We start from the raw sequence: 27,605 nt of genomic DNA on the forward strand, positions 1-27,605 counted from the left end.
TACAGATTTAAAGTGGAACCAAGGGAGAAAAGCAGAGTGCGACTCCACACCTCACTCATCACTCAGCTTTTTGGGAGAAACAAGCAGAAGATCTAATGTGGCTTCTATTATGTGATCGTAAAATACTTATCAAATTGTATCTGAGCACATTGTGTGCAACGGGTGAGGCAGGAAGCCATTGCAGTGAGCAGAGTGTAATTAAAGTTAACTTTGGGTTTTAATTCATGACGTACCTTAATCAGATGAGAAAGGGGGGCAGTACAGTACAATCCCCGATGTATTGCCACCCATATTTAATGTGGGTTAACATTTTGTCATATCACATGACCTTAAGAAGCTGCGTATGGTGGATGGCACATGCCTTTAATTTCAGCACGTGGGAGATGAAGCCAGGCAGATCTCTGAGTTGCAAGGCCAGCTTGCTCTGTTTATCTATATCTGAATAGCCAGGCCAGGCAGGGCCACGTAGTGACACAGAATACAGTTCTACCCGTTTCCTCCTTAAGCATTTCTTCACATGAACCAGATGCTATGAATCAGCCATAGGAAATGTTTATTTTCATATTCCTCTTTGTTCAGTGGTTTTTCCGATTGGAAGAACAATGACAAAAGGAGGCAGAGATAGAATCTTACCTCCTGCTGGTTGCTCTTGTCATTGCAGTGGCCTTGAAAGTGAGGAACATGGCACTTGCTCACTTGATATTTTTTGGCCTGAGTGTGTAGAAAAGGCTCGACCGCTGCCATTACTCGTGCAGCCTGGTGTTGCTCCCAAACGCTTTTGTTTCCAGCAAAGATGTTATACTTGCGCCCTATTGTTCTTCTTTCTCTAGGAAAAGCTAAATAATGTCATTGATAGAAATCATTTATTTTTAGGTTTATTTATTTTACTACGTGTAATGAGTGTTTTTAACTTGCGTTTATGTGAGTGTGTACTACATCCGTGCCTGTGTCCCAGGAGGTCAGAAGAGAGCATTGGGTCCCCTGGGACTAGAGTTATAGAGATTGAGAGCTGCCTTGTGTGTGCTGGGAAGAGAACGCTGGTCCATGACAAAAGCAGTAGCTGTTTTAACTGCCAAGTCAGCTCTCCAACACATATATCAGATATACATATACAATACAATATACATGTACATGGATATTCAGACGACTTAATTTTCAAAATTACAAGTCCCTAGAGAAATGAGTCTTTACACCATCTATTCTACTTTACTAGATTTCTAGATATCAAGGCATGTGCCTATTATGCATCTACCTGTTGTCAGTGGTCATCTGAACTATGCTTTTGGATTACTATGGGTCAGCGAGATGCCATAGGAATTGTTGTGCATAACCTGTGTTTCTCGGTTGACAGAGTGAGGCTAAATGAAATAGACAAGGAATCGCCCAAGGATGCCTAAAATGGTGGTTGTATGTAATTCTTGATAATGAGCTTTGTTTATAGATGAGAATATGTGCTAACCACTTGTAATTTGTAACCCACAGGGTCTGAAAATCTGTATTAATAGGAAACAATTAATCAAGGCTAATAGGAATTTTTAAAGCCCCGTGTAGGGAAACATACTCAGTTCACTGTCACGTTGCCTATCTACTCTCTGAGGTAACTTCTGGTAATTTCTGAGGAAGTACTGATGCTCGGCAGTCATGTGAGCCCAGAACACACCGGAGGAGATGTGATACTTCCCAGAGAAGGACTAACATGAGGCAAACATGTTACTCAGCTCTCTGGAACTGGACAAAGTTTGAGAACTTTTGCCCGAGGCTTACGTAGTTTATCTGATCAAGGAAACTGGTTTAGGAACTTATAAGGTAAAACCGGAATGGAGTAATAATCTCCTAAGATCTGTTAAAATAACAATGTGATTCTTTAAGCCCTTTTCACTGAAAAAGCATCAAGCTATTCCTGCTTTTCTAAGGAGCCCGAGATCAGTTTTCACTGAATTGCAGCAGAAACTGGGTTAGTCCATTTCAGAGGCATGGATGTGTATGTCTTTTGTTCTTAGAAGGTAATTAAAGTGTAAAATTTCTGTAAATGTTTCCTAATATCCCTAGTTGTGGTTTCCCATTACATTTATATATAGCTGATGACGGTGCTTGATAACTTCCTAAGAGCCTTTTGTTGGGCGTGTCTCGAATCACTTCAAAGTATTTATGCCAGCTTCTGGTCAATGGAAATTGAGAGTGGTCCTGTAAATGAATAATTAATTGTAGTAATGGGCTTATGGTAAAGAAGCACAAGGTCCAGAAATGTATTTCCAGGAATAGTGATGGTCTGTGTTTCTCCAGCATATTCATTATTGTTTTAATTAGGTGATACGTGGATTGTCCAAAGGGCAGTGAGTATATGACCTCCCTAGGGAGGCACCTTCTTCTCAGGCCAGCAAACGCCCTGAGATCTGTTCTGCCTCAAGCTTTACCAGGTTGTTAATGTGACCAGATTGCTGTTCCTTCTCTTTGCCAGGTTCTTTCCCTTTCAGCTCTTTGTTGAGATCGCCTTTGCAGCTTTCCAAAATGGAAAAGTTTTTTTTTCTTTTTTCTTGTTATTAGGAAAATAATGTTTTGAGTACTGTTTTGTTTTGTTTTGTTTTCACTTTGTAATAGTTAACATTCTTTTCAGTTGTGCACTGTTTGTGTTCTTCACCGTTGTTTCACTGACTGTGCATTGTGTCTGATACTTAAAATAAACCCAATAAGCACTGGATAATAGGCGGCAGACCATCCAAAACAAAGCAAGACAAACGACCTCACCCCTAACAAACCCACTAGTTCTTTGCACAACAGCTGTTTGCATCAACTGTTCACCTCAAGTGCTAAAATATGTTGTTGCCTTAGCTTCTTATTATGTCTAATTATTTACAATTTCTTGTCCACTGTTAGAATACGTGGTAATATTATACTAATGTGAAATTAATATGAGGTTCATGGTAATACATAAATTTGACATTTTTTCCCCTAATTCGTTTGAATGAGAAGTCGTGATAGGCCTAATGAATTACAGGCTATGCTGGGTGGTTGGGGATTTAGAGGATTCAGATACTTGACACACGTTCTAAACATCACCAAGGGAAAGAAAGAAGCCAGATTCTATTAGGGAGTGTAAGGGGAAGGCAATTCGGCTCAGCTTTTCCATGAGAGCACTGTGTAGTTCTCAGGGCTTCATTTAAAGAATTGGAATTGGGAACTGCAGGAGAGAGCTGTTGCTTCCATCTCTCTGTTCCTGTCAGTTTTCTAATGTTCTTTGCTCTTGGTGCTGGAGCAGATACCGGGCAGAGCATTCTACAAAGCATGACACACGATACATGCGTGTCATAGTAAACAGTACTATTCTATCAGTGCACTTGATGCTTGGTGTGGAGGCACACACCTTTTGGTGGAGAGGGCGGAGTTTTATACATATTTCTTCTCCATTCCAAAAGGAGGGAGTCACAGACATCTCAGAGAGAACCGTTTAGCAACGATGGCGAGTTGGCAAATTGTGGTGCAGATTTGAACTAAGAAAGAGGCAGTGGAGGGCATCCCAAGGCAGTGGATAGAAAAGAATGTCACAATGGCCTGGAAAGACTGATGCATTTGAGAAACTGAACAAGTTCCATATAGCTGGGGGGCCAGGAAAATGGTGGGGTAGGAGATGAAGCCATCATTGGGAATGCTCCATTAAAGTAGTGGTTTTATGAAGAAATAAACGTGGAAATTTTCACCAGGACAGTATGGCAAATAGAGTCTGGGTTGGTTCTGTTTGTATTAGTTGCAAAGTGGGCTAGATCTAGAGAGCTCTGAGTAGGTGGCCTTGGTGACTTAGGTAAGAAATGACTGGTGGGGCCCAGGCAGAAGGAAGAATGCTAGCACAGGTGGCACGTGACACAGGATTGAGATGCTCAGGGAGCCTGCTTGTGAAATTGCGATGCTTCTGGATGTGCTCATACCCCAGCCCCGCCTTCCCCGTCTCTTATTCTCTTGCATCCTCTTTCATCTGTCCTTCCGCTGTAGTTTTCCATTATTGTTTTGTTTTATCCCTGCTTTCTGACATTGTATCTCAGTTTTGTCTTTGTTGTTCCTCTTTAAGAGCATTGCGATTTAACATATTACATGCAAACAAAATAGCATGCGTCTGTGCACCGCTTATGCGGTGTTTTGTTTAGACACACACTTGCGGAGGATGCTGTCGTTCAGGAAAATGTGCCAGGCTATTCAGCTGAAAGTGATTTTGTTTTTTTTTTGTTTTTTTTTTTGTTGTTGTTGTTTTGCTTTTGGCTTTGTTTTCCCTTCCTATAACAAAAGCAAACTCAACTTACGGTACAAGTGAAGTTACTATGCCCTTGTGCACAGGGCAGCAGAATTGAAGATGAAGTGACCATTGAAAGAATTGCAGTGCGTTAGAGGGTACCACACGTTCAGTCTGATGTCTGGCCCAGGGGAAAACTGTGATGTCATTTCGATAGCTACTTTCCCTACTTTTGAATCCTTGCCTTTAATGGCAATAATGTGAAATTAACACTCGTAGGTCTGTCCTCTGGATTTATTGTTTCTTGAGACCATAAATATCCATAAGCTCTATGCTGGTGGATGACTTCTTTGTCAATTTCTTCCCTGTTAGATCCTTTGTCCCCAGAATAGTACATAACAAATATTTTATAATGACTTATTCCAGCAGTTTTGCAGGCAAAGTGACCTTGATAGATTTAGTGTATTTTAATGGAGGAATTAGGAGAGGATCCATTTATGTAAATGGTCTCAATCTGTGACTCTTCAAGTGTGGTTAATGGTTTTGTCCCTCTATATGTAGCCACTTGTTGATGCTTTTGTTTTAAGTAATATTTTATTCTGTCAAGTATTACTGCAATTTGATGACTCCAGTAATCTAAATCAGGATCCAGAAAGTTAAAGCTACCATATAAAAGAGGAGTTAAGATTTTTAACCTTGGTGTTGTGAATGAGAAAATACTTTGTTTTCTTATTCAATTATATATTTACTTTTCCTATTATGTACCAACTAGAATTTGCTATATATATTGGCTATGTACATTTTAAGCGTGCACATGAGAATCTACATGTGTAATCTAGCAATCCTTTGGATCACCTCTTTGAATATCGTTGGCAGTTCTGTAGGATAACAGGTTTTGCATCACTTCCGTATAGAGGAATATTGCCTGGACTCTGTAGGAGTCAGATATGATTATTATAGCCTGATTAGTCTTTGAGTCAATTCTTTGAACGTTACTTTCCATCTTGAATTTTCACATTAGTTCAGCAGGAACATCATTTATAAAAAGAAGTATTACTAATTATGAAGCACAGAGGTTTCCTGGTCTCAGGCCACACTTTAAGGGGAAGTTCTTCCCCTTAAAATTTATTGAAGCTCTCATCACAGCTGCTTACTGCAAACTTGGGGAGTTGTACTTGCTTAAAGCTGGGGTTTTTTCTTCTGGGAATTTGTTTTTCTTTTGGTTTATTTTATTTAAGCTTTCAGAAATGCCATTTCCTTCTTCAGTAGTCAACTGCTTGGCTAGAATTTTAGGTTAGCATTCTATGTGATTACATCACTTTTGCCTGTGATGTCATTTGTACATCCATTGCCCTGTGCTCAAGGACATCCAGGCTTGACTTGTACACTGAGTTGGGTTTGCTTTTGTTATGGGATGGACCTTTTAGATATATAATTCGGCAGTGACTTTTCATGTGTTACTTTTTCAGCAAGGTTACTTGGTGAGCATTTTGATGCATTTCTCCACACGTCCTACGATATCTGTAACTGAATCTTTAATTCCCTTGTTATAACAGACAGAGTTTCTTGAATCCTCACCACAGTTCGACTACCCTTATATTATGCTTTTACAGCAATTCCCTAGGCCCAGGAAGGTGAAGGATGAAGTTTATAATGGTACTGAATACCAAACTGTTGCTTGATTTATTCAGGAAGGTTATTATATTCTGGGATCAAGTGACAGCTTAAAAGCTAGTATAATTCATCATCATCAGCTAATTTTCACTGGGTGTCCACTGGGTGCTGAACATCCTACAAGGCTCTTTGTCAGCATGCATGTGCCTGATAAGGTTGATGGAATTCTAGGAAGATGAGATCTTGTCCTCAAGGAACATTCTGCTGTCAGTGTGAGTCACTGAAGACTCAGGATTGTCAAGTTCTGTGTACAAATGCATGTAACTAAAAACACTTCATTGCTGCGGAAATTACTGTCAGCAAATCTAGGTCCCGTTCTCATTAACATCTACACTGTTGCCAGGGAAATAGAGAGATTTTGAATAGACAAGCATAGGTGTCTGCTCCAGTGACCTTAGCTCAGCAGCGTACATTTATGCTTGGGTCTATGGCAGATCCTTTTTGTCCTGTACACATAATTTCACGTTCTTAATGAGATCCAATTGCCCCTCTCCTCCCAAATACCTACGCACTTCATCTTTCCTCATGAGAAACGAGTCACGTAGATTGTACATCTAGATCTAGTGCCTCTTCTTCCCTAGACTGTTGGGCTATAGGTATCCCTCCTCTTCAATCATTTGGAAGACCAACCTAGATCAAATTTGGTACAACTTGTTTTCATCCCTTATGTAGATTAAGACAGTGAGGGTGATGCAGAGCAGCCCCTGTATGGATGGATGAAGAGCAGAGTGGGTCTGTGGAATGCTTGGTAGTGAGGATGGCATGAGTGGAGCCTATGCCCAGCATTTCCCTGTTGAGTTTCTAACCTGCCTGGGTCCTGGGTTCTGTGTGCAGTGAGTTTGTTTACTGGAGGACTCTGCTGAGATTTCCTTGTTTGGTGTCCACCACAGCCATTGCAGAGAGGATTGAATCCCCTGGAGGAGACCTAGCAGTTCTTCTCTAGTTGATAACAACAAATATTTAGATTCAGGGATTACCTTAGAGTGGAAAAGTCTCAAGAATTTTAGTGTAGCAGTCCAATTTCTCCCCCCTCCTTTCACCCCATCCACCTTTTCCTTATGGAGACCCTTATTCTTATGGTACCTTGCTACTTTTACTTTTGAAATCTGGCCTTCTCTGTTCTCTTTTAGTTAACACTTAACAGCTTCTTGCTATCAACTTGTAGTGGGAGTGGGGCTTGCTCCAGGTAGCACGTGCTTCTGTACCTTGGGCTTTCTCCCCTGAAGAACTTCCCTCTCTGCTGTCAGTCTATGATCTGACATTTGAGGTTTCCACTTCTGTTCTTCCCCCTCCTTAGTATCTCCTACTCCTTTGCATAGCATTTTTGATTACAACACTAAATCGAGACAGTAACAAATAATTCGCCTGCAACTTAGCTATCACACATGCTTATCTGAACTTCAGTGGCTCTAGATCCGTGGCTCTTCCTTGCAATCCTGCATCTTGCGATAACTCAAAGGTACCTGGAGGCTGAACGCCAGCCTTTTTTTGACTCACCCAAGGTTGCTTGACCTCCGGTTTCAGTGGTTTTTTGTTTCTTTTTTTGTTTTTTTTTTTTTTGAAATTTTTCTCTTTGTATGTAGGGGTACACTGTTCTAGATTTATACAGTGGCCAATTTATTTGCATATTGCTAAAATGGCTATGTTGCTTATAGGAGAATCAGCTCTTAATAAAAGTTGCCTGAGTTTTCTAGTTGATGTTCACAGTCCAATATCCTTTTTGTTTTCTAACTATAGACTGTCAAGAATTCGGGATGTCAGTATCCGTTATGTTCCTTACAACTGCCTCCATTCAGAAGTTTCTCACACAATGCCATAGCTCGCCAGCGTTAATAAGCACAAGCTTTCTTCTATCTCAAGAACTAATGGAAAGTTTTGCAACTTTCCTTTCATTAATATCTATTACTGACTGCTTAGTTTTGGCAAGGATACGCGATGTCTTTTCTCCCAGTCTTACCTCTACTTAGCCACCTTTGTCTGTCAAGAAAGTGACTCCTTGTGAAGGATTTGATTCTGGACCACAATCCTTTAGTTTAAAGCTCTTTGATTTGTGTTTTCACTCCTCATCTATAAGACACAAAGAGGGCTAATTGACGCAAAGAACTTGGGTCTAGGCCTTATATGACAGATCAGTCCTACATCTGTCCAAATCTCAGGGTTTCTATTAGCATGAGGCTCAAGAGTGCTCTAGGCTTCCTAAAAGGAGATCTTGTATGCTTTCTGGTCATTGGATGCTTTAATTAGTGTGGGAAGCCTCTAGGTGAATCTGAGGTTTTAGTTGCTTGAAATTTGGGGCTAGTGCTTTACAGTTACCCACTAATTACCATTGTTATCCAGCCTAGTTCCACTGTTAGCATGCATCACGTGCTGTGGATGCTGAATTCCGTTAAGTGATGTGGATCCAAAGTGCTCATTTGAAAAGATTATATTTAAGTCTATCCTATTCTCTTCCATAGACTGCTGGGTGCCTTTAAAATGATCATGGAGAAGTAAACCCATCAAATAATAACTTAAAGTACAGTTCTGAGGATCATTGTGGAATAACATCACCAAAGTGAAAACAACGCTTCCCTTGTGATCTGGTTGTTGAAGTATTAAGTAGCAACCTCACTGGAGTCACCGCCTGGTTGTTGTTTTGTGATTTCTCAGCAAAGCCTCTGTTTGGTGAAACAGAATATAGATAACCTCTCGCACTTCTAATTGCCCATCAGTTGATTCTTTTTAAAATGTAGAAGTAATGCATTATATATCTTAAGAAAATAACAGGTATATTGATCCTAAATGAGCCCATTGCTCCTTTGAGCAAATCAGGAACGATTCCTTTGAAGAGGTGAATTCATTGCTCTTCATAAAGCTCTCTGCCACTTTATACAAACTTCGGTATCTAAAGGTAGCTTTTAGAAAGATCATACCTGAATGGTTATTGTTTTATTGAGTTATTGTTTTTATAATATAAGCATATTTTAGTAATTTCTGTAAATTATATATAATGCACATGCATTTTAGGCATCTCCACAATATGAGTATTAATAATCATAGGTGGTAGTCATTTTTTATCAGTTGGTTCCGTGATAGAAAGTGATAGAAGCGTCTCTTGAGTCAGGTAACAAAGAGACACCACTGCAAATTCCATAATGCTATGAGATTATCCAGGAAGGATACTATTTTAAACACATATATAAAGCTTATAGATGATGCTTTAGAGGAAAGTTTGGCAATATAAACTTTTCAAATCCATGAATAATATAGTCTTTACCCAGATAAATTAACTAGAAACTATGAAGGAAGCATCATAAGATAGAAGGCCAAACTTTTCATTCATTTAAATATAAAAATCAGGCAGTAGATGCGAATCTACTCTGTCTGGAGAAAGAAAGTAGTAGGATTTTCTTTTTCACTGACTTACAGTTTAAGGACTTTTTAGAAATATATATATATATATATATATATATATATATATATATATATACATCTTAACTGAAAAAATGCTTTATGTTCCTTGATTTTTCTGAATTTATTTCTATTGTCTTTTCCCTAGAAAATGCAGGATTATGTTTTCATATTTAATTGAGAGAAGTTTTTCAATAGTTGATAGGAAAACAAAAAAAATAGTAGCAGTGTCACGGAATATAAAGACAGGAGGCAAACGAGAAAAATTTAAAATGTGGGGAAACTCAGTAATGGAAATTAAGGGAAGGACCAAACACAGTAAGACTGGGAAGTCAGACTTCTCAGTGCAGCCATGAAGATCCCTCGCGCTGGAGTCTTTCAACATCCTTGAGTTAGGCTCCTCAGCTGTGGTGAAAGCTTGGTGGCTCCCAGCCACAGTAAGGGGAAGTCACACTCAAAGTCTCAGGGCATGGGAGGAGGGAGTAGAATGTGGGTGAATGGCTGAATCTGCCTCTAAGGGAAGCTTCAGCCCAGGAGTACGTACCTGCCTTGAACAACATGGAAATGGATTTGCCTGAAGTTATCAGTCTCTATCTCCGGACATTAAATATGTTTAATTTTGTGATAAACGTTCTTTATGAAATGCAGTAATCATATTCTGATTACCTCTCCAAACAATGTTGAACATTTGGTCTTTTTTATTTTCAATAATGCTACTTCCCATTGTCATCTGGTGATTTATTTCACAATTGATTTCTTTTAACGTGAAGCACGAAGTGCCACGATCAGGACCCATCTCCGTCTTGTCAGCTCACATCCAGAGAGTCACAGTCCCTGACGGGGATCACAAATTCATGAATGTTCCAAAGAGAACCATAAGAATGCCAAAGTATAATTTAATATGTTTATAGTATATGTTAGAAGCAGTGAAGATAGAAAATAGTCTGTGTGACCAAAAGAGTCCAGAAACCTTTTATAGTTACATGATAAAAGATTTTTAGAAACCCTTGGAGGGTAATATTGAGTCTCTAGCCCGGCAGGGTTTTAGGGAAGTTGTGCACCCAGCCTCTGCACATAGAGAAAGTCTTGATCCTGGCTGATAAAAAAGAGAGGTTTGTCACCTTTGGGTTTTACCTAAATCCACATTGTGTAATACAAAAACAAACAAGCAAACAAACCAAAAACTAGTATAGATTAATCATGGGTCATATTGAAAAACGTTTCATCTCCCGTTAAAGGACAGCGATGCATAGAAAGTGTTAGGATTAGAGCTATCTTAATCATGCTATTTAATATGCTGTATTATACATATGTATAGTATTGCCCATATAACATCTCTACCATCACCGTGTGTGTGTGTGTGTGTGTGTGTGTCTGTGTGTCTGTGTGTGTGTGTGTCTGTCTGTCTGTTCTATATAACCATGTGGTGCTCCATACCCACTAAGAACCCTACAGCTATCTCTAAGGAAGTAACTTGGGATTTAGTGTGGGTTTTTTTATGTGTACATCAACCATTAAAATGAACTAAGTGCATGAAAACTCTTGTAATTTTATTAAATATAGCTTTGGTAGAGACTAGCAATAAAGATGCTTTGCTCATGCTAATAGATGATACACTGGAGTAAAACATAGCTTTCTATTGCTACTCCAGGAGCTGCAGTTTCAATATACTTACTGCGAGCTACACTATCACTGAGGTGTTTTCTTTTTTTTTAATTATCAAAAGAAGTTCATGCTATTGATTCATTTACCCCATGATTATTATTCCCATTGAGACCTGCCAGACTTAATTCTACTAGTTCCCTCCCTGATTGAAAACATTTGAACCTAGAAAGTACAGTATTTTTTAAGACTTTGTAACCATTCATCATGGATATTAAAATTACAATCATGCTGCATTGTATGAACCGTGGTTTTAAAAAAAAAATCCGCACACGTACGGTGATCAGGTGAGCAATGCTATCCAGGCTTGAAGATGCTGAATGTTCTAATACTTGGTATTTGAATTTTTGACATGTATTGCATTCGTTTCTGAATATGGAGAATACATTTTTTGCTCATAGAGAGTAAATTTAAAATGGGGTCTTTTGTAGGAGCACCCGTCCTGTTTGGAGTGATATGGCAGACGCTGAATGTTCACATATCAAACAAAATGCCAGCCTTCTGTAGAAAAGAGGTGTCAAAAAGTTTCTTTGTACCTTGAACGCATGTGATTATGTAGTACAAAATGCAGAGTTTGTAAAAAAATTTCTTGAATATACAGGCAAAAAATATGAATAATTCAAAACAACCCCTAAGTTCTACATTCTATTGTCCCTTTATAACACAGGCAGAAGATAGCGGTGTACTCCCAATAGGGCTGAACTTGCACACGTTACACCTCGGAAAATGCCAGATGGTCTATGGTCTACTTTTGAGAGCTGTCACATATGTAAAGATTTGAAGAAAGAAAGACAGCTGAATGAGAGCAGTGCATCATTAAAGCTAGAGCGAGGGTCCCCAGGCGTTGCCTGTGTTTTAAGAAGCATTGTGTCATCTCCATATTAGCATGCATTTTTTTGAGCTATGCATGATTTGTACACAATAAAAAGAAATCTATTATAGACCAAGCAGTTGTGGTAAAATCAGGCAGGTAGTTCCATTCTTATAAAGTCATGTTTCCTGTTTAGTCTTAATTGCATCTTGACCATAAGATTAAAATCATAGCCGTGAAAAATGACAAGTGAAGTAACATTTCCTATCTGTTGAGATGAGTGAGAGGCAGCTTATCCAGTTTTGATTTCGTGTACGGCAACACATATGGCAAAATCACTCAACTAGAAAAAAAAAAAACGTTTAGAAAAAATACGGAAGTGAAGAGTTAATACTTGACTATTTGACTGTAATTCAGAAATCACAGGAAAATAATTAGATGATGGTGAAACAAAAAATAAAAGTACTATCATTTAACTGCCCTCAGAAATAGATACGGATTGAAGATTGAAACGTAGATAAATTGTTAAAGATGCATTAAACTATCACTTTAACAGTAACCCATAATTTGCAGAGTCAGTTCTGTTAGGAGGAAAAGAGGTCAACTCTCTCATTGTTTAGGATTTGGAGGCAGGACAGTCATCTTCTACCACTGTCTCTTCATTTAATGAGATGGTTTAACTGTTGCATAGTAATTCTTAGGTTCTCTTGGCCTGGAGTGTGAGAAGACGTTTTTGATTGATTGATGAGGAGTTGCCTGGAATTGGTCAATGACATTTCAACTTAACCAAGCTCTCAGATCGCTTGACTTGTTAGTTTTAGAGAAGAAGTAGCTCAGACGTTGCATTTATTTGGAGAGATTACCAGAAAGTGCTCTCTGTAAAAGATACTGAAATGGTTTTAACTGTCTGTTTTGGCGTCTTCTGAAATGCATCTGCGTAACTAGCAGTGGGTTCAGTCACCGCCCTTAGGATGTCATTCTCATTGCTCTGAGAAGCAGGCGCATATGATTCTCTAAATCTTATGATTGCATGTTCCTAAGACACGGATCTCCCATTTTAAGAGGCTGGGTTGTAGATACTGGTGCACGCCACTGTTCAGAAATGCTGGTCAACAGAGATTATCACTATTCACCCAATGGTTCAATGACACATTGTCCAAAGCATTAAATTCATTAGCTCTTCTTAGTATTGTACGAATAGCGTATTCTGTCTTTCTACTTTAAACTAAAAAGGGTTTCTTTCTTTCCTTTCCTCCTTTTCTTTTTTTTTCTTGTTAGTGGGAAAGAATTATCAAACAAAATTAAGATTCATGTGCCCACTATTTGGACTCTGTCATGCTTTTCAGTAATATTTTGTTTTGTTTTTGACATCTGTCTCTGCCCATTCTTCCTGCTTTAGCGCTGGACTTCTGTAAGTATTTATTAGTATTAGATTTTGTTCTTCTACCCTAGTATGCCAAGCTATTTTTTTTATTCATTTGTTAATTGGTTACCACGGAAGTACTGAATACTGTTTATTTTGTACAGTTCATCCTAAATACATTTTCTCAATTCTTAAGCATTAGTAACTTAGATTATTCAGCTCAACAAGTTTGTGTTTTTTCTCTAGAACTCTGACATATTTTTCTTAAGTTTTCTCACTTATTTCTTTTCTCGGGGCTTCTGATGTGATGTTGTCTAGGAGGGATGAATAAAGGTGGGCTCCTTTGCTTGGTCCAGACTCAAATGGTTGTTGTGCGGTTTCCACACTCGCTTTTAACAGCTGCACTGCATTGAATCAAAGTAGTTTCTCCTTAAAATGAAATTGAAAGAATGAACACAGAGAATATTTTCTCCCAGATGTAGAATTATTTTGAGGAAAACTGTATGTTTGATTAGTGTCCAGCTTTGAATGTCTGAATTTATTAATCCTTCCATTACAAAACTGCTTATATTATATAACTGGTGTGCTTAGTAATAGGGTTCTGCTATCTTATGTATAGTATTTGGGAGAAAATAAACCAACCAAACAAAAAGCCACCACCACCACCACCTCCACCACCACCACCTCCTCCTCCACCACCTCCACCACCTCCACCACCACCTCCACCACCACCACCTCCTCCTCCACCACCACCACCATCACCACCACCTCCTCCTCCACCACCTCCACCACCACCACCTCCTCCTCCACCACCACCACCACCTCCTCCTCCACCACCTCCACCACCTCCACCACCACCTCCACCACCACCACCTCCTCCTCCACCACCTCCACCACCACCACCACCACGTCCACCACCACCTCCACCGCCACCACCACCACCACCGCCACCACCACCACCACCACCAACAACAACAAAACAAGAGCAGCTTTAACTGCACCAGTGTCAATTTACTTTTTTTTACATATTTTAACTTATCATTTTAAATTATCAAAAAGTTCAATGTATTTCTCCAATTTTCTATCTTTGTATGAAGTAATTTTTGTTGAAATGATTTAGATTTTTTTCTAAATCTTTTGAGCCATCTACTTTCTTCCTTCCTTCCTCCCTCCCTCCCTTCCCTCCTTCCTTCCTTCCTCCCTCCCTTCCTTCCTTCCTCCCTTCCTTCCTCCCTTCCTTTTTTTCCTTCTGGAACATTCCTCATCTACGTCTGTCTTTTGTTCCTTTTCTTCTTCCTCCCCTTTGTTCATAAGACCCCCTTTTCTTTAGTTTTATGATCATGAGTTAGGCCTCAAGCCTGTATCTTTGTATTTACATTTTCAAATCTAAATTTTCATTATTATAAAACGATAGCCTCTCTGCTTAAGTAGATGAAATTTTCTTGTTTGTTTGTTTCTTTTTTTAACTCAGCCCAACCTGAGCGTCTGCCTCAACTGCAGACATCAGCACAGGAGCCCAGCAAGGAGGAAACCAGCAAGATACAGAATGGTGGCCACACAACTATGAACAATGGGAATGGAATTCCTCACAGAGCCAAACATATGTCTATGGATAATCACAAAATGTCATCTCCTGTCTCTCAGAAAATGCATAGAAAAATTCAGTCCAGCTTGTCTGTAAACAATGACGTCAATAAGAAGAGTAAAGTAAATGCTGTCTTTTCCCAAAAATCAGCTTCCTCACCTGAAGGTAAGTGTGACATAGATGTGCACCTTTTTTAAAAAAGAAAACATCATGTAAAAATATTCAGTAGTAGTAAATTGATTCAGAAAACACCAGGAACATTTTTGCCTTTCTGTCAGACAAAACATAAATTTTGGTAAAATCCACTTAACTTTCTCCAATAAAAGTCCAGGATAAAAAAGGGAGATTTGGAAGCCAGCACTCCGCTTTTAGATTGACAGCCTAGAGTGACTACTCATTACTTTAAATATAACAGGTGCATGTTTTTTAAATGCCACAGTTAAAAATATAAATATTCCATTTGGGGGCGTATCAGAGTGTCTCAATTCTTTTCCTCCTTGGTGCAACATGTTACTCTGTGCGGTAGAGATAAGATTACCTGCTTGCATTTTTTTGTCTTGTAAATTCATTCATAGTATGCAAACGAAATAGGAAAAAGATCATGTAATTTTCCTGGTCTTGCTGGAGAATGGGCCAGGTGATGGCTATCTACCTTGTGAGCCATCTTCCAGCTCGCCTGCTGACAGCACATAGCACACACGCACTCCAGCCCTGCCCCACCCTTTTGCTCTGCCCTCAGCGACTCTTGCCAATGCTCTGTGACCTCAAGAGAGCTAGTTATTATTTCTTCTTCCATGGGACCTCGTCTGCCCTTAACCAACTCAAAGTCAAGTTAAAGAATATGGACCTAGGGCAGTTTTCTTTATTATAAAACAAACCCAATATGATGAAACCTGCGGACTCTATACATTTTGTTGTGTCATATTAAAGGGAAGAAACAACTCAGTCTGTGTAATTATGGTTGTAAATTACTTCCAGCCTGTGCATAGACTTCTGTTCTTCCTCCTACATCCATTTGCAATTCCTTATCCAAAATCCCAAATCTGCCATATATATTTGGTTCTAGTAAAAATATGTATCATGCATATATGTATATATACACATATACATTTCACTATCTGTGCATATTTCCTTTACCTTTCCATTTTAATTTCCCTGAAAGCTTGCAGAAGACACTCTGGAAAGCCTCTGGAAAGTTAGTTACACATACTCACAGTGATACATTGAGTGGTAAATAGGGAATTTTATCCAGAGTTACCAATCATGAGTAGGAGAAAGGATATTACATTTTGGCTACCGATGTCTTAAAACTCAACTGAGGCAAAGTGTTAGGTTGATCAAATGATATGATAATAAATGGTCTGCATAGTTCCAGGTCAGTGACACTACTTTCCAAACTAATTAGATTGAAGAGGACATGATTGACATTTGAAAATGAGTTTGACATGTAAGCTGCATGGTCATCTCTGAAGTATAGGTAGGCTGTTAACTAAACCGGCTCTCCAAGGAGTTGAGAAGGCAATGCAATTTTCTTTGGAGGATCTTTACTTCGAGGTGATTGGGTGAAGTAATTGAATGCAATTGAAATCTACTTGTTTTATATATATGAATTTACTTGTTATATATTCTTAAGCCCTTGTTTTCCTGTTGGTGTTTACTTGCTTTAATATTTAAAAAGTGTTAACACTGGCCTATCAGTCAAACCAGAAATAGCCTGCTGGACACTTTCAGGAGTGTTTGCTTTTTCGTTGTGTTTGAATTTACCTGCAAGAATGTAAATGCAGGAGTGCAGCTTTAGAAGAAGCAGGAGGAGAAAAGGCAATGCGTATGAATGAGAGACATACAGGCTCTCTCCCATGGTTTTCTTCTCATTTCATTACTTTGTCATCTTTTTCTTCCTCTCTGCCCTCCAGTTAGTCTTGACCACAAATATTTGGATATGGGGAGTTTATAGGCTATAAACAACAATCCTCACAAAATAGCATTTAAGGTCAAGTTGGGAGCATGAGGATAAACACCAAGGAAAGTATCAAACGCCTTGCAGACACCTGTTCATGTCTTCACTCTTCGTTATATATTTTGTGATCTGTTTTTGAATCTATATTATCATTTCATTGTCCCATTTCCTATGTTCTCATCATTACAGATTTTTCATGAATTTAACTCTCATTCACGGTTGTGCCCTTAAATTTTGCGTCACCATTTGTCATACACCTCCTCTTGACCTCAGGGATAGTGAATAAGGACTATAGGTCAAGCTGTGAAAACAGAACCTCTAGCTTTGAAGGTCAGTTTGACCTTGAGCCAGTTGACTGTAGTGTCTCCTCTGAACCCCTCTCTACCAGATTCCTCGTTTATATTTTGATAATTGTATGCAGTTCACACAACAATAGTGTGGCTGGGAGGAATGGGAGCTCCCATGTATGAAGCAGGTAGACTGTTTCTGGTACATTGGAGGTACGCTCTACTTAATGAGATGACACGGATAAAATAGTCTGATGGAGTGTCTCCTGTTGGCAGACAGCTCTGGCTCAGCTTTCCACACACTCAGCCACACACCCCAGGCCTTATCTTAGTACAATGTCCCATCCCACACTGGGTCAGTGAAAGCCCCTCATCTTCGTAATGAATCACTGTGTATTGGCTATATATTAATTCTATCATTTGAGCCAGAAAGATGGCTCCCAAGCTGTCAATATTATTTATCCTCGATGTAAACATCACAACCAAAAAAGAGCATAGTGTCAAGGTGGGTATGGAGAGCTGTTTTTGAAGTGTTCAGATAATATTATCTTGTACTTTATTGTTAGTTTGCTGCATGTAGAACAAGCATCCATGATGAAGGTTTAAGTAATTATGAAACAGAAGATCGCACAACTATAATATACAAAGAACATCATAATTCTGACGTCAGTAGTATCCACAAAACCAGTTTTGGACAATCCAAGGCTATATCATAGTAAGGCCCTGTCTACCAAAATCAAAAAAGAAAATATCTCTCAAACAAAGAAACAGAGGCAGCTTTTTAAAAAAAAAGTTTATTGATTAAAACTTTCTATTGCAATGGCTTTAAAAAACAAATTCCACGCATGTTTATTCAAACAAGTAACCAAACCAATTAAAAACCCACTGTTCTAGCATGTACGATGGGCCTTCTGCATCCAGGGACAATTCCAGGAGAGCCAAACCATTCCTGCTGCAGCCCTGTCCTTCTGGGAAAGCCTGAAGTTTTTCCACATTTTACCAAGTGGACTGTCCTGTGTCTGAAGTGACTTGGCTATAAAAAGGCACTCAAAGACTTAAAGACAAATCCGCCTTTTAAAATGATGTAATCAAGACACTGGAGAGGTGGCCCAGCAGTTAAGAGCATTGGCTGTTGTTCCATGTGACCCGGTTTCCGTTCACAGCCCACAATTGTGTGGGCTCACCATTGTCTCTAATTCCAGTTCCTGAGAATTCAATGCCTAGTTCTGGCTGCTGAGGATACCAGGCATAATTCAAGATCAGTTTGCTTTGCACAGTGAGATATGACCTCAAAGGATCAAGCTAACTAACCAAGCAAATGACTAAACAGTCTGAACTAAAGGCAATTTACCCAGCATTCCAACGTCACTTGAGTGTGAATGGCCATCCACCTGTGGTGGATACATGGAGTTTCATTTCAGTGAGCATGTGTCTACTTAAATCCTTTCCTCTTGAGATTTTAGGAACAGCTATCACACCTGTACTCTGCAGTGGTTTTTCTCCCCTGAGAGATTGAATTCTCAAAACCAGTGAGTGGTTCTGACTCTGTTGTGTTTACCATGGTACCTGTAATCTTAAAGTTTCCCAAGTATTCATGAGTGGCGTGTTGATTTATTTCAAACTGTGGTGTCTCCTTCCTTGAAACTAATGTAGCTCATATATTCTTCTAAAATGTTCCTTTTTATGGCAGAGAGGAAAAAATACTTATGTGGGAAGACAGCACATTTTACTTAAAGGTTATTAAATTAGTAGATTTCTTCCTGTTTTGTATAATTAAATATTTTCATACATTCTTAAATTTTCTGATTGCATCACCCAGGTGGAGAGTTTTAAGACTAAATGTGTAAGATTCTTGACCTTTGAAATAATTATAGTGTAATTTAGTATCATCTAATATTCAAATTGCCAAGGGTTTTCATTAGTCTTGGAGACACTTTTCCTTTCATAGAGATGGTAAATGCTAATATGTTTTAGGTGTGCCAGTTATAGCTATAGTTTTTGTAAAAAAAATAGGTTTCAACAAAAATATTGTTAAAAAATTTCATTCTCTTTAGGGATGTTTGGCAATTTATTTGCACTCCACACTTGATACTCAAGAGTCAGTATTTGTAGGAGGAACACATTGGATTTCAGCATCTCACTGAAATCAGTGCTCGGAAAGACAATGGAAAGGACTGGTTCTACAGCGATAGCTGGAGAAATCTCTGATAATCATACGGAGCTGTGGTAGTCTGATGTGTAGAATATTTATGGAACCCGTCTGTCTGGGTTTGCTTATTAGCTCTACCCTTTGCTTATTAGCTAAACCCTTGTATTAGCTCTACTCATCTGAGGGTGAGTTAGTAGCCTGTTTCTGTTGTAGCATCTTATCAGGAAAATGGGAATGGTATACGTACTGATGCCATAGGATTATTATAAGTATTCCGTGAGGTTGAGCAACTTTGTGGTCATAATTGCTGATGTGTATGGGGTTGGTGGCAGAGAGATCCGCTTGCTGGAAAGGGTGCTAGGTGGAGACTTAAAAGGTAAGGTAGAGTTAAGTTGGATGGTTGAAGGTAAGATCGCTATACTGTTTAGAACTCAAACCCAGGGAATGTCTTTGTCCACAAGGACTCAGTTTCCCCACATCTGCTAATGTAAGAGGCTATCCCCCACCTACTGGCCCTTCTGATCTAAACATTTCCTCATTAAGACTCTCTTGTCAGGTGATTTTATACTGTGTCAAGCTAACCGTTTAAAGTAGCCGTCAGATAGGAGGAGGCATTAGGAGGGTACAAGAAGCTTTATGAATTAGTATTTTCAGATTACTCAAGTGACTTGATCTGATGGATAAGCTGACATAGGGGAGATGATACTGAACAAATAGGAAGCGGTCATTCCACCGGCAGCCGAGATGTCTGTTCTGAAGATGGATCCCCATTCTCTATGACTTGCTGAAGGACATCATTGTGTCAGCTACATTAAATCGTGTTGTGTTTTCATTCCGTTGTTTGGAACCCCCTCTGGTTGCTCTTGTATATGTCTAGGGAGCTTCTTACTTGGTGCCTGCACTGCAGTGTATGCAGTGTCTTTGTTCTGACTCTCTTACAGCCCTTCTGCTCTTTTGTGGTGAACTGTTACTGTAAGTCAGATAGTAAGAGGTTGGAGACACGGTGGATTTCAGAAGCTAAGAGGTTGCAGTTCAGTTCTCTGGACCTGTTGATGGATTAAAGTCCAATCTTGATGGTCTTGTCTTCTGTCACCCTTTTTTTTTTACAAGGTTCTGTGAGATTCTTACTCTGTGATCTTGTCTTTGATCCTTTTTAGGCTCTTGTTCTTTCTTTTTTTCAGGGCATTTTCTTGGGCATCCGTACTGTTTATTTTTGTTGTTGTTTTGTTTTGTTTTATAATATAGTAGAGGTTTGAGCATCCTCTTGCCAACAGCAAGTTCTCTAGGAAGTTGCTGCCAGTCTTACCAGTTTTCATCATCATCATCATCATCATCATCATCATCATCATCATCACCATCACCATCATCATCATCATCATCACCATCATCATCATCATCATAGTATAGTTTAAATGACTTATACATTGCAGAACTTTAAAACCTGGTATAAAGTGTCAACATTAAGGTTAAGTTACTCATTCTAAATTTTATAACTTTAAAATTTTTGTTTTTCCCCAAGAAAAGATTTTGCCTGTAATTGTAGAACTAGCAGACCAGCCTCGTAGTGAGGATGGATAATAATGAGGCTATATGGTATCACTACAGTGTTCTAGCTGGAGTTTCCAGGGACAGACTTTTGATGACTTGGGGAAAATATGTCATGGCATTCCACAAAGTACTTAATTTGCAATGGTAAAATTGTGTTACTTGTGCTCTGTTTTCTCAGGCACACCGCTTCCCAGTGCATGTCAGAATAACACTCAGCATGAGTGGTTTAGAATTGTGCTTTCCAATGCAATATTTGCCAGTACGCTGGAGAATAGGAGCTCACTAAGGGGGACAGCAAGTAGTGTGTGTGAGTGTGTGTGTGTGTGTGTGTGTGTGTGTGTGTGTGTGGGTGGGTGTGGGTGGGTGGTAAGTCATTATTTTTATTTACTTGAAATAAGTAAATGTTTAAAAACTATAATTATAATTTATAAATAGAAACTTTGCAGAATAATATAATTTATCAGAAACTTTACAACAAGTATTTGGCCCAAAATAAGTATCTAAATAACTTTAGAGTTTAGACAAAATAGAAAAGATTTAACAAAGTTCTAAAACATGAAAGCACGCACACACACACACGCACACACGCACACACACACACACACACACCAACATAGAGTTATTGAAAACATGCCTCAATTCTCAGAGTCTACCCATCGACAACTTTGTTAAAATAATCAAATCTTTGTAGGTTATGAGGAGGGGTGTTAAAAGCTATCATCTGTGTGTGAACTCCACCACTGGAATTTCTGGCTTTTTGTTTTGTAGTCAATTTGTCTCAGGCAACTGATCTAACCATTTAAATTAGCACAGCATCCACTCAGGAGATGGGTGGGGAGGAAATCAAACAATAGAGATACAGATAGATTGGCCAGGAAGCTTGAGGGTGTGGGGTGCTTGGGAGAAGAGGCTATTCAGAGCCAACTGAAATGGAATGAATAGAGTAGACCTATGACCCTGTTTGCACGCATGCTTTTTACCGTAATTTTAGTACAGTTGTTTAAAACCATAGGGGTGTGTGTGTGTGTGTGTGTGTGTGTGTGTGTGTGTGTGTGTGTGTTGTCTGTTTACTTTTTGCTTTCTTTTATTCTGAGACCAATTTGTACACCATAGGAGAAGAGGGCAAGAATATAGGAAGGTCTGTACTCAAACAGACCATATGTGGACAGTAGAAGCCCTGATGTTTTGTCTCATAGGTTTCAAATAGATGGACAGGTCTTGTTCTTCATCTGGGGCTACCTCTAAGTAGAACAGGAACAGAAGTCACATGCTCATTCTAAGAAAGACTGCCATTACTTTCCTAGTTATAGTGATTGGGAAAATGATGAGAAATTACAAAATCAAGAGAAGTAGTTGGATGTAGTTGACAGCTGGTTGTGGCTGGTCATGTAGGTGATCAGTCTGAAATAATTCAAGTGGGAAATTCCAAAGTACATCTGGAAACACGCTCATGAGGCTTGAGAAAAAGTTTAGAGCCAAGGATGCTTACTAATATTTATTCTTATTAGAAGATATTTGAAACTGTGAATGGTTTGTTCTTAAGTAGAGTTTTCCAAGGGCAGGTCAGGTGGTCGGGATCAGAATGCATCAGATCCCTGGAGGATGGCCAATTCGGTGCCATAGGTGTGTAAGTGCTGGAGTCTTAGGGGATAAACACAGAGCAATGTCAGACTTCTTTGAGATACAAAATGGAAAAGCAAGTCTGAGTACTATCACACTGACAAGGTAGCCTGAAAAAATTCAGAGTCAGAGAGAAGTGGAAGATCGTTTCATTGGGAGGGGCTTAGAAAGGTGAGAATACAAACTCTGTAGCCTATTGTCAAGAGTAGTGAGAACAAAGACTCTAAGAACATGAAGGTGACTGTATCTGGTTGTACCAAGTTTGTTTGCAAGTAAAATAAGATTAGCCCCAAGTAATAGATTTAGTGATTAGAAAAACACAAGGTAGAACTCTTGTAACACATACATACACATGCACCACACACACACACACACACACACACACACACACACACACATACACCACACACACACGAAAAATATCCAAAACAAAACGACAAAGGCCAGGGCCGAAGTGCATGCAGTGCGAACTGGTTTCCTTGAGTTTATATTGTTTTGTTTCGAGATGTTAAAGATGTGCGTACAATTACATTTGGATGAAAAAGATCCAAGAGAGAGAAAATGGTTAAAGATATAAGAAGGTAATTATCATGACTTTTTCACAAACCAGCATGTTGTTTCCTTAGAGTTTAGATCTTGAGTTCTGTACACTAGACTAAATGAAAATACAAACAATTTCAAAGCAAGAGCATTGAGCAGCCAGAGAAATATTTGATGAGGCCCTAACCTCAGGGGCTCAGCTGTGTATGTGATGTGTGCTTGGTTAATCCTACAAGTCATCTGAGTAATTTTTATGGAATGACATGATATGAAGCTTTGCTGATTCAAAAGTGCCTCTTCTCATGTCCACACTCCTATTCCATTTTAAAATACCCAAACCATTTGAACAAAAGGCATTAAAAGAGTCTTATGATTACGAGTCTCACATTTCTGACTTTTGTATCTCAGTCCACAGATCCCTGGGGCTTGATAGCTTCTTGTAACCGACATTCACGAGACCCTGAGTTCAATTTAGTCACAGTTTTACAAAAATCAAAATAGCAACAAAGCAGGGAACAAAATGGTGAACAAAAATTTATGGCATTAGAGCACATGTACAGGAGGGATGAGTCAGGAAACCACTGTAATTCAGATAAGCAGAACACAGTATGTTGATTTTAATATATGTTTAAAGATGTTGTACTATTCCAGGAGAGGTATGAACAAGTGTTACTCATCTCAGGTAGGGAATTAATGACAAACCAAAGCCCAACTTAGTGAACTAGTAAGTTTTATTGGAATTATTTCCAAGAATATGTATGAGGGGTTACTTATAGGAGTAGAAATACTTTAAAAGCAGCTCTACTATCAATGCCCATCTCAGCATGACAGGTGACAGATCACAGGAGAGGCTTGGGGCATACTCCACAACACACAGACAACTGAAGAGTTTCTCTCATGAGGGTCCTTTCCAGGCTGCTCCGTTTGGATTCTACTTCCTCTACTTAGCTTCAATGCTCGCTGCTTCTTCCAGCAGCTCAGCTTGCCTGAGACTGCCTCTCTGCAATCCTTACAGCTTACCTACACTTTGGAAGAAGGATCCTAATGAGTCTAGTCAGTTTCAGAGACTTCCTGAATCTATTGAGTTGTTTATACCTTGAGTATTAGGATCTTGCTTAAAGTGTCAGTATTTTAATCTTGAAGAAAACTGTTACAGAGGGAAAACAAAGGTGTGATTGAATGTGGTCTGTGCTTCATAAATTAGTACCATAGCCCAGATTTGAAAAGGTTGAGATTTAAACTGTAATTGTGGTTGTGCCTTACACAGTTACTGAACATGTTTGGTTTAATGGATTAATTTGAGAATCTGATAAACATTGTTCCTTTTTTTTTCTAAGACTTAAGAAAAGGTAAAAAAAAAATCTTGTTAATCCTTGTGGTATTCTTGAGGTAATTTAAGATGTTAGATCTATGTAGATATCTTATTTTAAAAAAATCAAGAGTTTCTAAGAACTGAACTGATGGTGGGATTTACAGACCCATTGTGGCCAGTTTTAATTTTGAGACCGGAAGTCTGCAGCAGGTATTGAGCAAACTGTGCTGACATGATCTAGATTTAGTGCTTTTAAATATCGCCTTGTCTTATCTGATGAGTCTAGGTTACTAGCACAAAAAAAAAGTCAAAGAAAGGCTTTTCATCAGAGCTCTTGCCATGATTCAGAGGGTAAGTGATGGGTTAGCGTCTGTGTGGCGTTGCTGGAGGCCATGGGATGTAGTTGCATGTGGATTTGCACTGACTGTGGAATCTTCACTTTGGTGAAGAATGTGATTTCAACAGGAGAGATAAAGCGATTAAAGGATGACTCCCATTGTTTTGGCCAGAGGAAGAATGAAGTTGCCACTAAATGTGATACTAGAGACAGAAGGCAGTTTATTTGTGTGTGTGTGTGTGTGTGTGTGTGTGTGTGTGTGTGTGTGTGTGTGTGTGTGTGTGTTGTTGGATTTGAAATCCCATCATTTATAGGACTAGTGGTTTGCAATGTGTGTTAGTTCAGGAAGATGGAGTTCAGAAGAAAGGCCTGCAGTTTGAGACTTTTTTCTATGGGAGATGAGGGTGTATTATATATGATGCCTGAGTCATCATACTCTAAGATGATGGGAACACTGAATAGACTATAAGTATGGGGTTTACTATGATTCATTTTGTCTGAGAAGCCAGCATCCTTTGGACACTTTCCATATAAATCTAATATGAATTCAGCCAAAAAGGAAAGTACAGAAATATCTCAAGAACACAGCCTTGAGCGGCCACTTCATTATGTAGAAGACAGTAAATGAAAAAGAACGGGGAAAAAAGTACAGTAGAGATTTATCAAAAAATAATAGCGAGCCAGTTGGGCTCGCAAAAAATAATAGCGAGCCAAAGGAAGAAAGTGTTTTAAAATGGGATGAGTATTTACATGTCACATGCAAGCAAATGTTCAATAGGATGAATGAGACTTACCTGTGGAGGGCATTGATGGTGCTTGTATCAGTGGCTCTTCTTGTTGCTATGACAACCTACCTGACAAAAGCAATTAAGGACTGGTTTCTTTTGGCTCACAGTTCAAGGGTACATTCTGTGATGGTGCATGATGATGGAGCTGCGTGAGTGGGGGGATTCATAACATAGTACTGTGCTATAAGCATGTGTGTGTGTGTGTGTGTGTGTGTGTGTGTGCGTGTGTGCGTGTGTAGTATCAGAGTTTCGATCATTACCAAAAGAGAGGTCATGTTTTGAAAACAGGGAAGTTATGGTGACAGGAATGCGTGGTAGGTGGCACCTTCCATATTTAGTCCACAAGATAAAAGATTAATCCTGGTGTTCAGCTAGGCATCCCTTTGTACTCAAATCACAATTCTACTCCATTAGTGGACTGTCCACCTTCACTGTGATCTTTTAAACCTTTTAAACCTTTCTGAAAACATTCTCATAGGCACAAGTGTGTTTTCTCCATCTTTCTAAATCCACTCAAATTGACAGTGAAGATTAACTGTCACAGTGATATTCATATTTTGGTCTGTTTTCAGGGCCATGTGCATGTCTTGTGGGTTCTAGACAGAAAAATAAAAGGCTGAAGATTAGTTAATTCTTCCCAAGCAGGTTTCTTAAAGGGACATAATAATAAAACTGGAGGCTAGAGATGAAAGTTTTAGGAATAGAATGTCTTGATTAACCAAGTCATTTGATAAAGGGAGAAATTGATGATTCATAATGTTGAGACTAGGAGAGTCAAAGGGGAGAAAGTTCATGACACACTGTATTGCTATTCCCTCTCCCTCCCTTTCTCTCTCTCTCTCCCTCCCTCCCTCCCTCCTCCCTCTCTCTCTCTCTCTCTCTCTCTCTCTCTCTCTCTCTGTTACCTATCAGATTTTTAGATCATTACAAAAATTGTCCTGTTTTGTGAGCATTATTATAGTATCTGCATTTTTCCATGCCTTAAACATATGAGACATTTTCTCTTAACTGGAAATCTGTCAAATGGACTGTAGATTATCCTATACTAAACATGTAGTTCGCAGACCATCTATGTAAAAAAAATATATTATAATTTGGCACCAAGTCAAATGTACTAAATGATTCTGATTCTGAACATTGTAGAAGGAGTTCCTAAGGTTGTTTCACAGTGGTATTGATGACACTGGATATAAGGAAATTTAGGGAGGAAGGCTTTTAGAGGAGATAGAGAAATTTGCAAGATGTATTGAATCTTCTGACAATAACTGGTTGGTGACTCATGAGTGTTTTGCCATTTGTAAAACATAGTCAGAGAGAAAATGAGCACCAAAGTATTTTTCATAGAATACTTCATAGTGTATTGGTGTGTGTGTGTGTGTGTGTGTGTGTGTGTGTGTGTGTGTATGAGTTTGTGTGTGTACAATACTAAGATGAGTATACTAGAAAGCTATTTGGCAGTGTCATCCATGCTCCTTTAGTGATGGGATCTTAAGTCTTGCTAGTTGTGATAATGGCGATGAGATGACCATTACTTAGATAGTGTGGGTGGGAGCAACAGTTTCCTCAACCTGTAAAATTTACATTGAATTGAATATTTTCCTCAGGTATGAATTCTCTGCTAAACTTCCGTAGCATTTGTACCACGTTTGACTTTATCACTAGGATTTTCATTTTGTATTACAGATTTATAGATCATGAATGTTACTTACCTTAATTAATTACTCTGGAATTACAGTAGCTATTTGATTGCTACTAGATCTTCCTAGTATATTTACAAAGTAACAGGCCTTTCTCTACCTTCATTTTTTAAATGATATTAAAGTAATTTAATATCATTGATTATTTTTAAAATTCTGTATATTTTAACGCACAGATTTAAAAATGTTTTCCCATGGCACATCAAAAACAAAAACAAGTGATATACAATATGGAGACAGATGCTTTTTTCTCTTTACTGTCCTCAAATTTGTAATGAAAATTATTTGTTTTATGACATACATGTATTATAAATTTGTATAAACTGTATTCTTTCACATGGTGGGGGAAAATATTCAAATCGCTTTTGAGTGAACTCCCAGCAAATTGAGGTTATACCAAAGGGCACATTCACATAGTCTACTTAAAAACTCTACAGTAAATAGAAAATTTCTTAGTAAATGTTACTTTTATGTTTATATTTTCAAGCCATTTTTTTTTATTAACACATACTTATTAGCAATGCCAGGTCACAGCAGAAAGTGAAATTGAGTATGTTAGATTTACATTTATGTTTTGAGTTATCATTCTTAAAATCTCCATGGATAAGTACAAGCAATATACTCATATCTGAGCTGTTAGACAAATCTTCACATGTGATCAAAACT

General features: G+C 38.7%; 1 protein-coding gene across 8 annotated transcripts in view; it reads left to right on the forward strand.

Annotated features, from left to right (window-relative positions):
* Positions 1 to 27,605, forward strand: part of Mdfic (MyoD family inhibitor domain containing) — a 79,621-nt gene that overhangs the window by 35,120 nt on the left and 16,896 nt on the right. For 4 of the 8 annotated variants that reach the window (XM_087657984.1, XM_087657985.1, XM_087657981.1 and 1 more), the window contains 1 exon segment: positions 14,591 to 14,869. The exons of 2 other annotated variants lie outside the window; for them this stretch is intronic. In XM_087657984.1, the coding sequence (XP_087514110.1) occupies positions 14,591 to 14,869 (279 nt within the window). 8 annotated transcript variants of the gene reach the window in all.

Source organism: Rattus norvegicus, chromosome 4 (genome assembly GCF_021556685.1).
Source record: "Rattus norvegicus strain SHRSP/BbbUtx chromosome 4, alternate assembly SHRSP_T2T, whole genome shotgun sequence".
Lineage (NCBI taxonomy): Eukaryota > Metazoa > Chordata > Mammalia > Rodentia > Muridae > Rattus > Rattus norvegicus.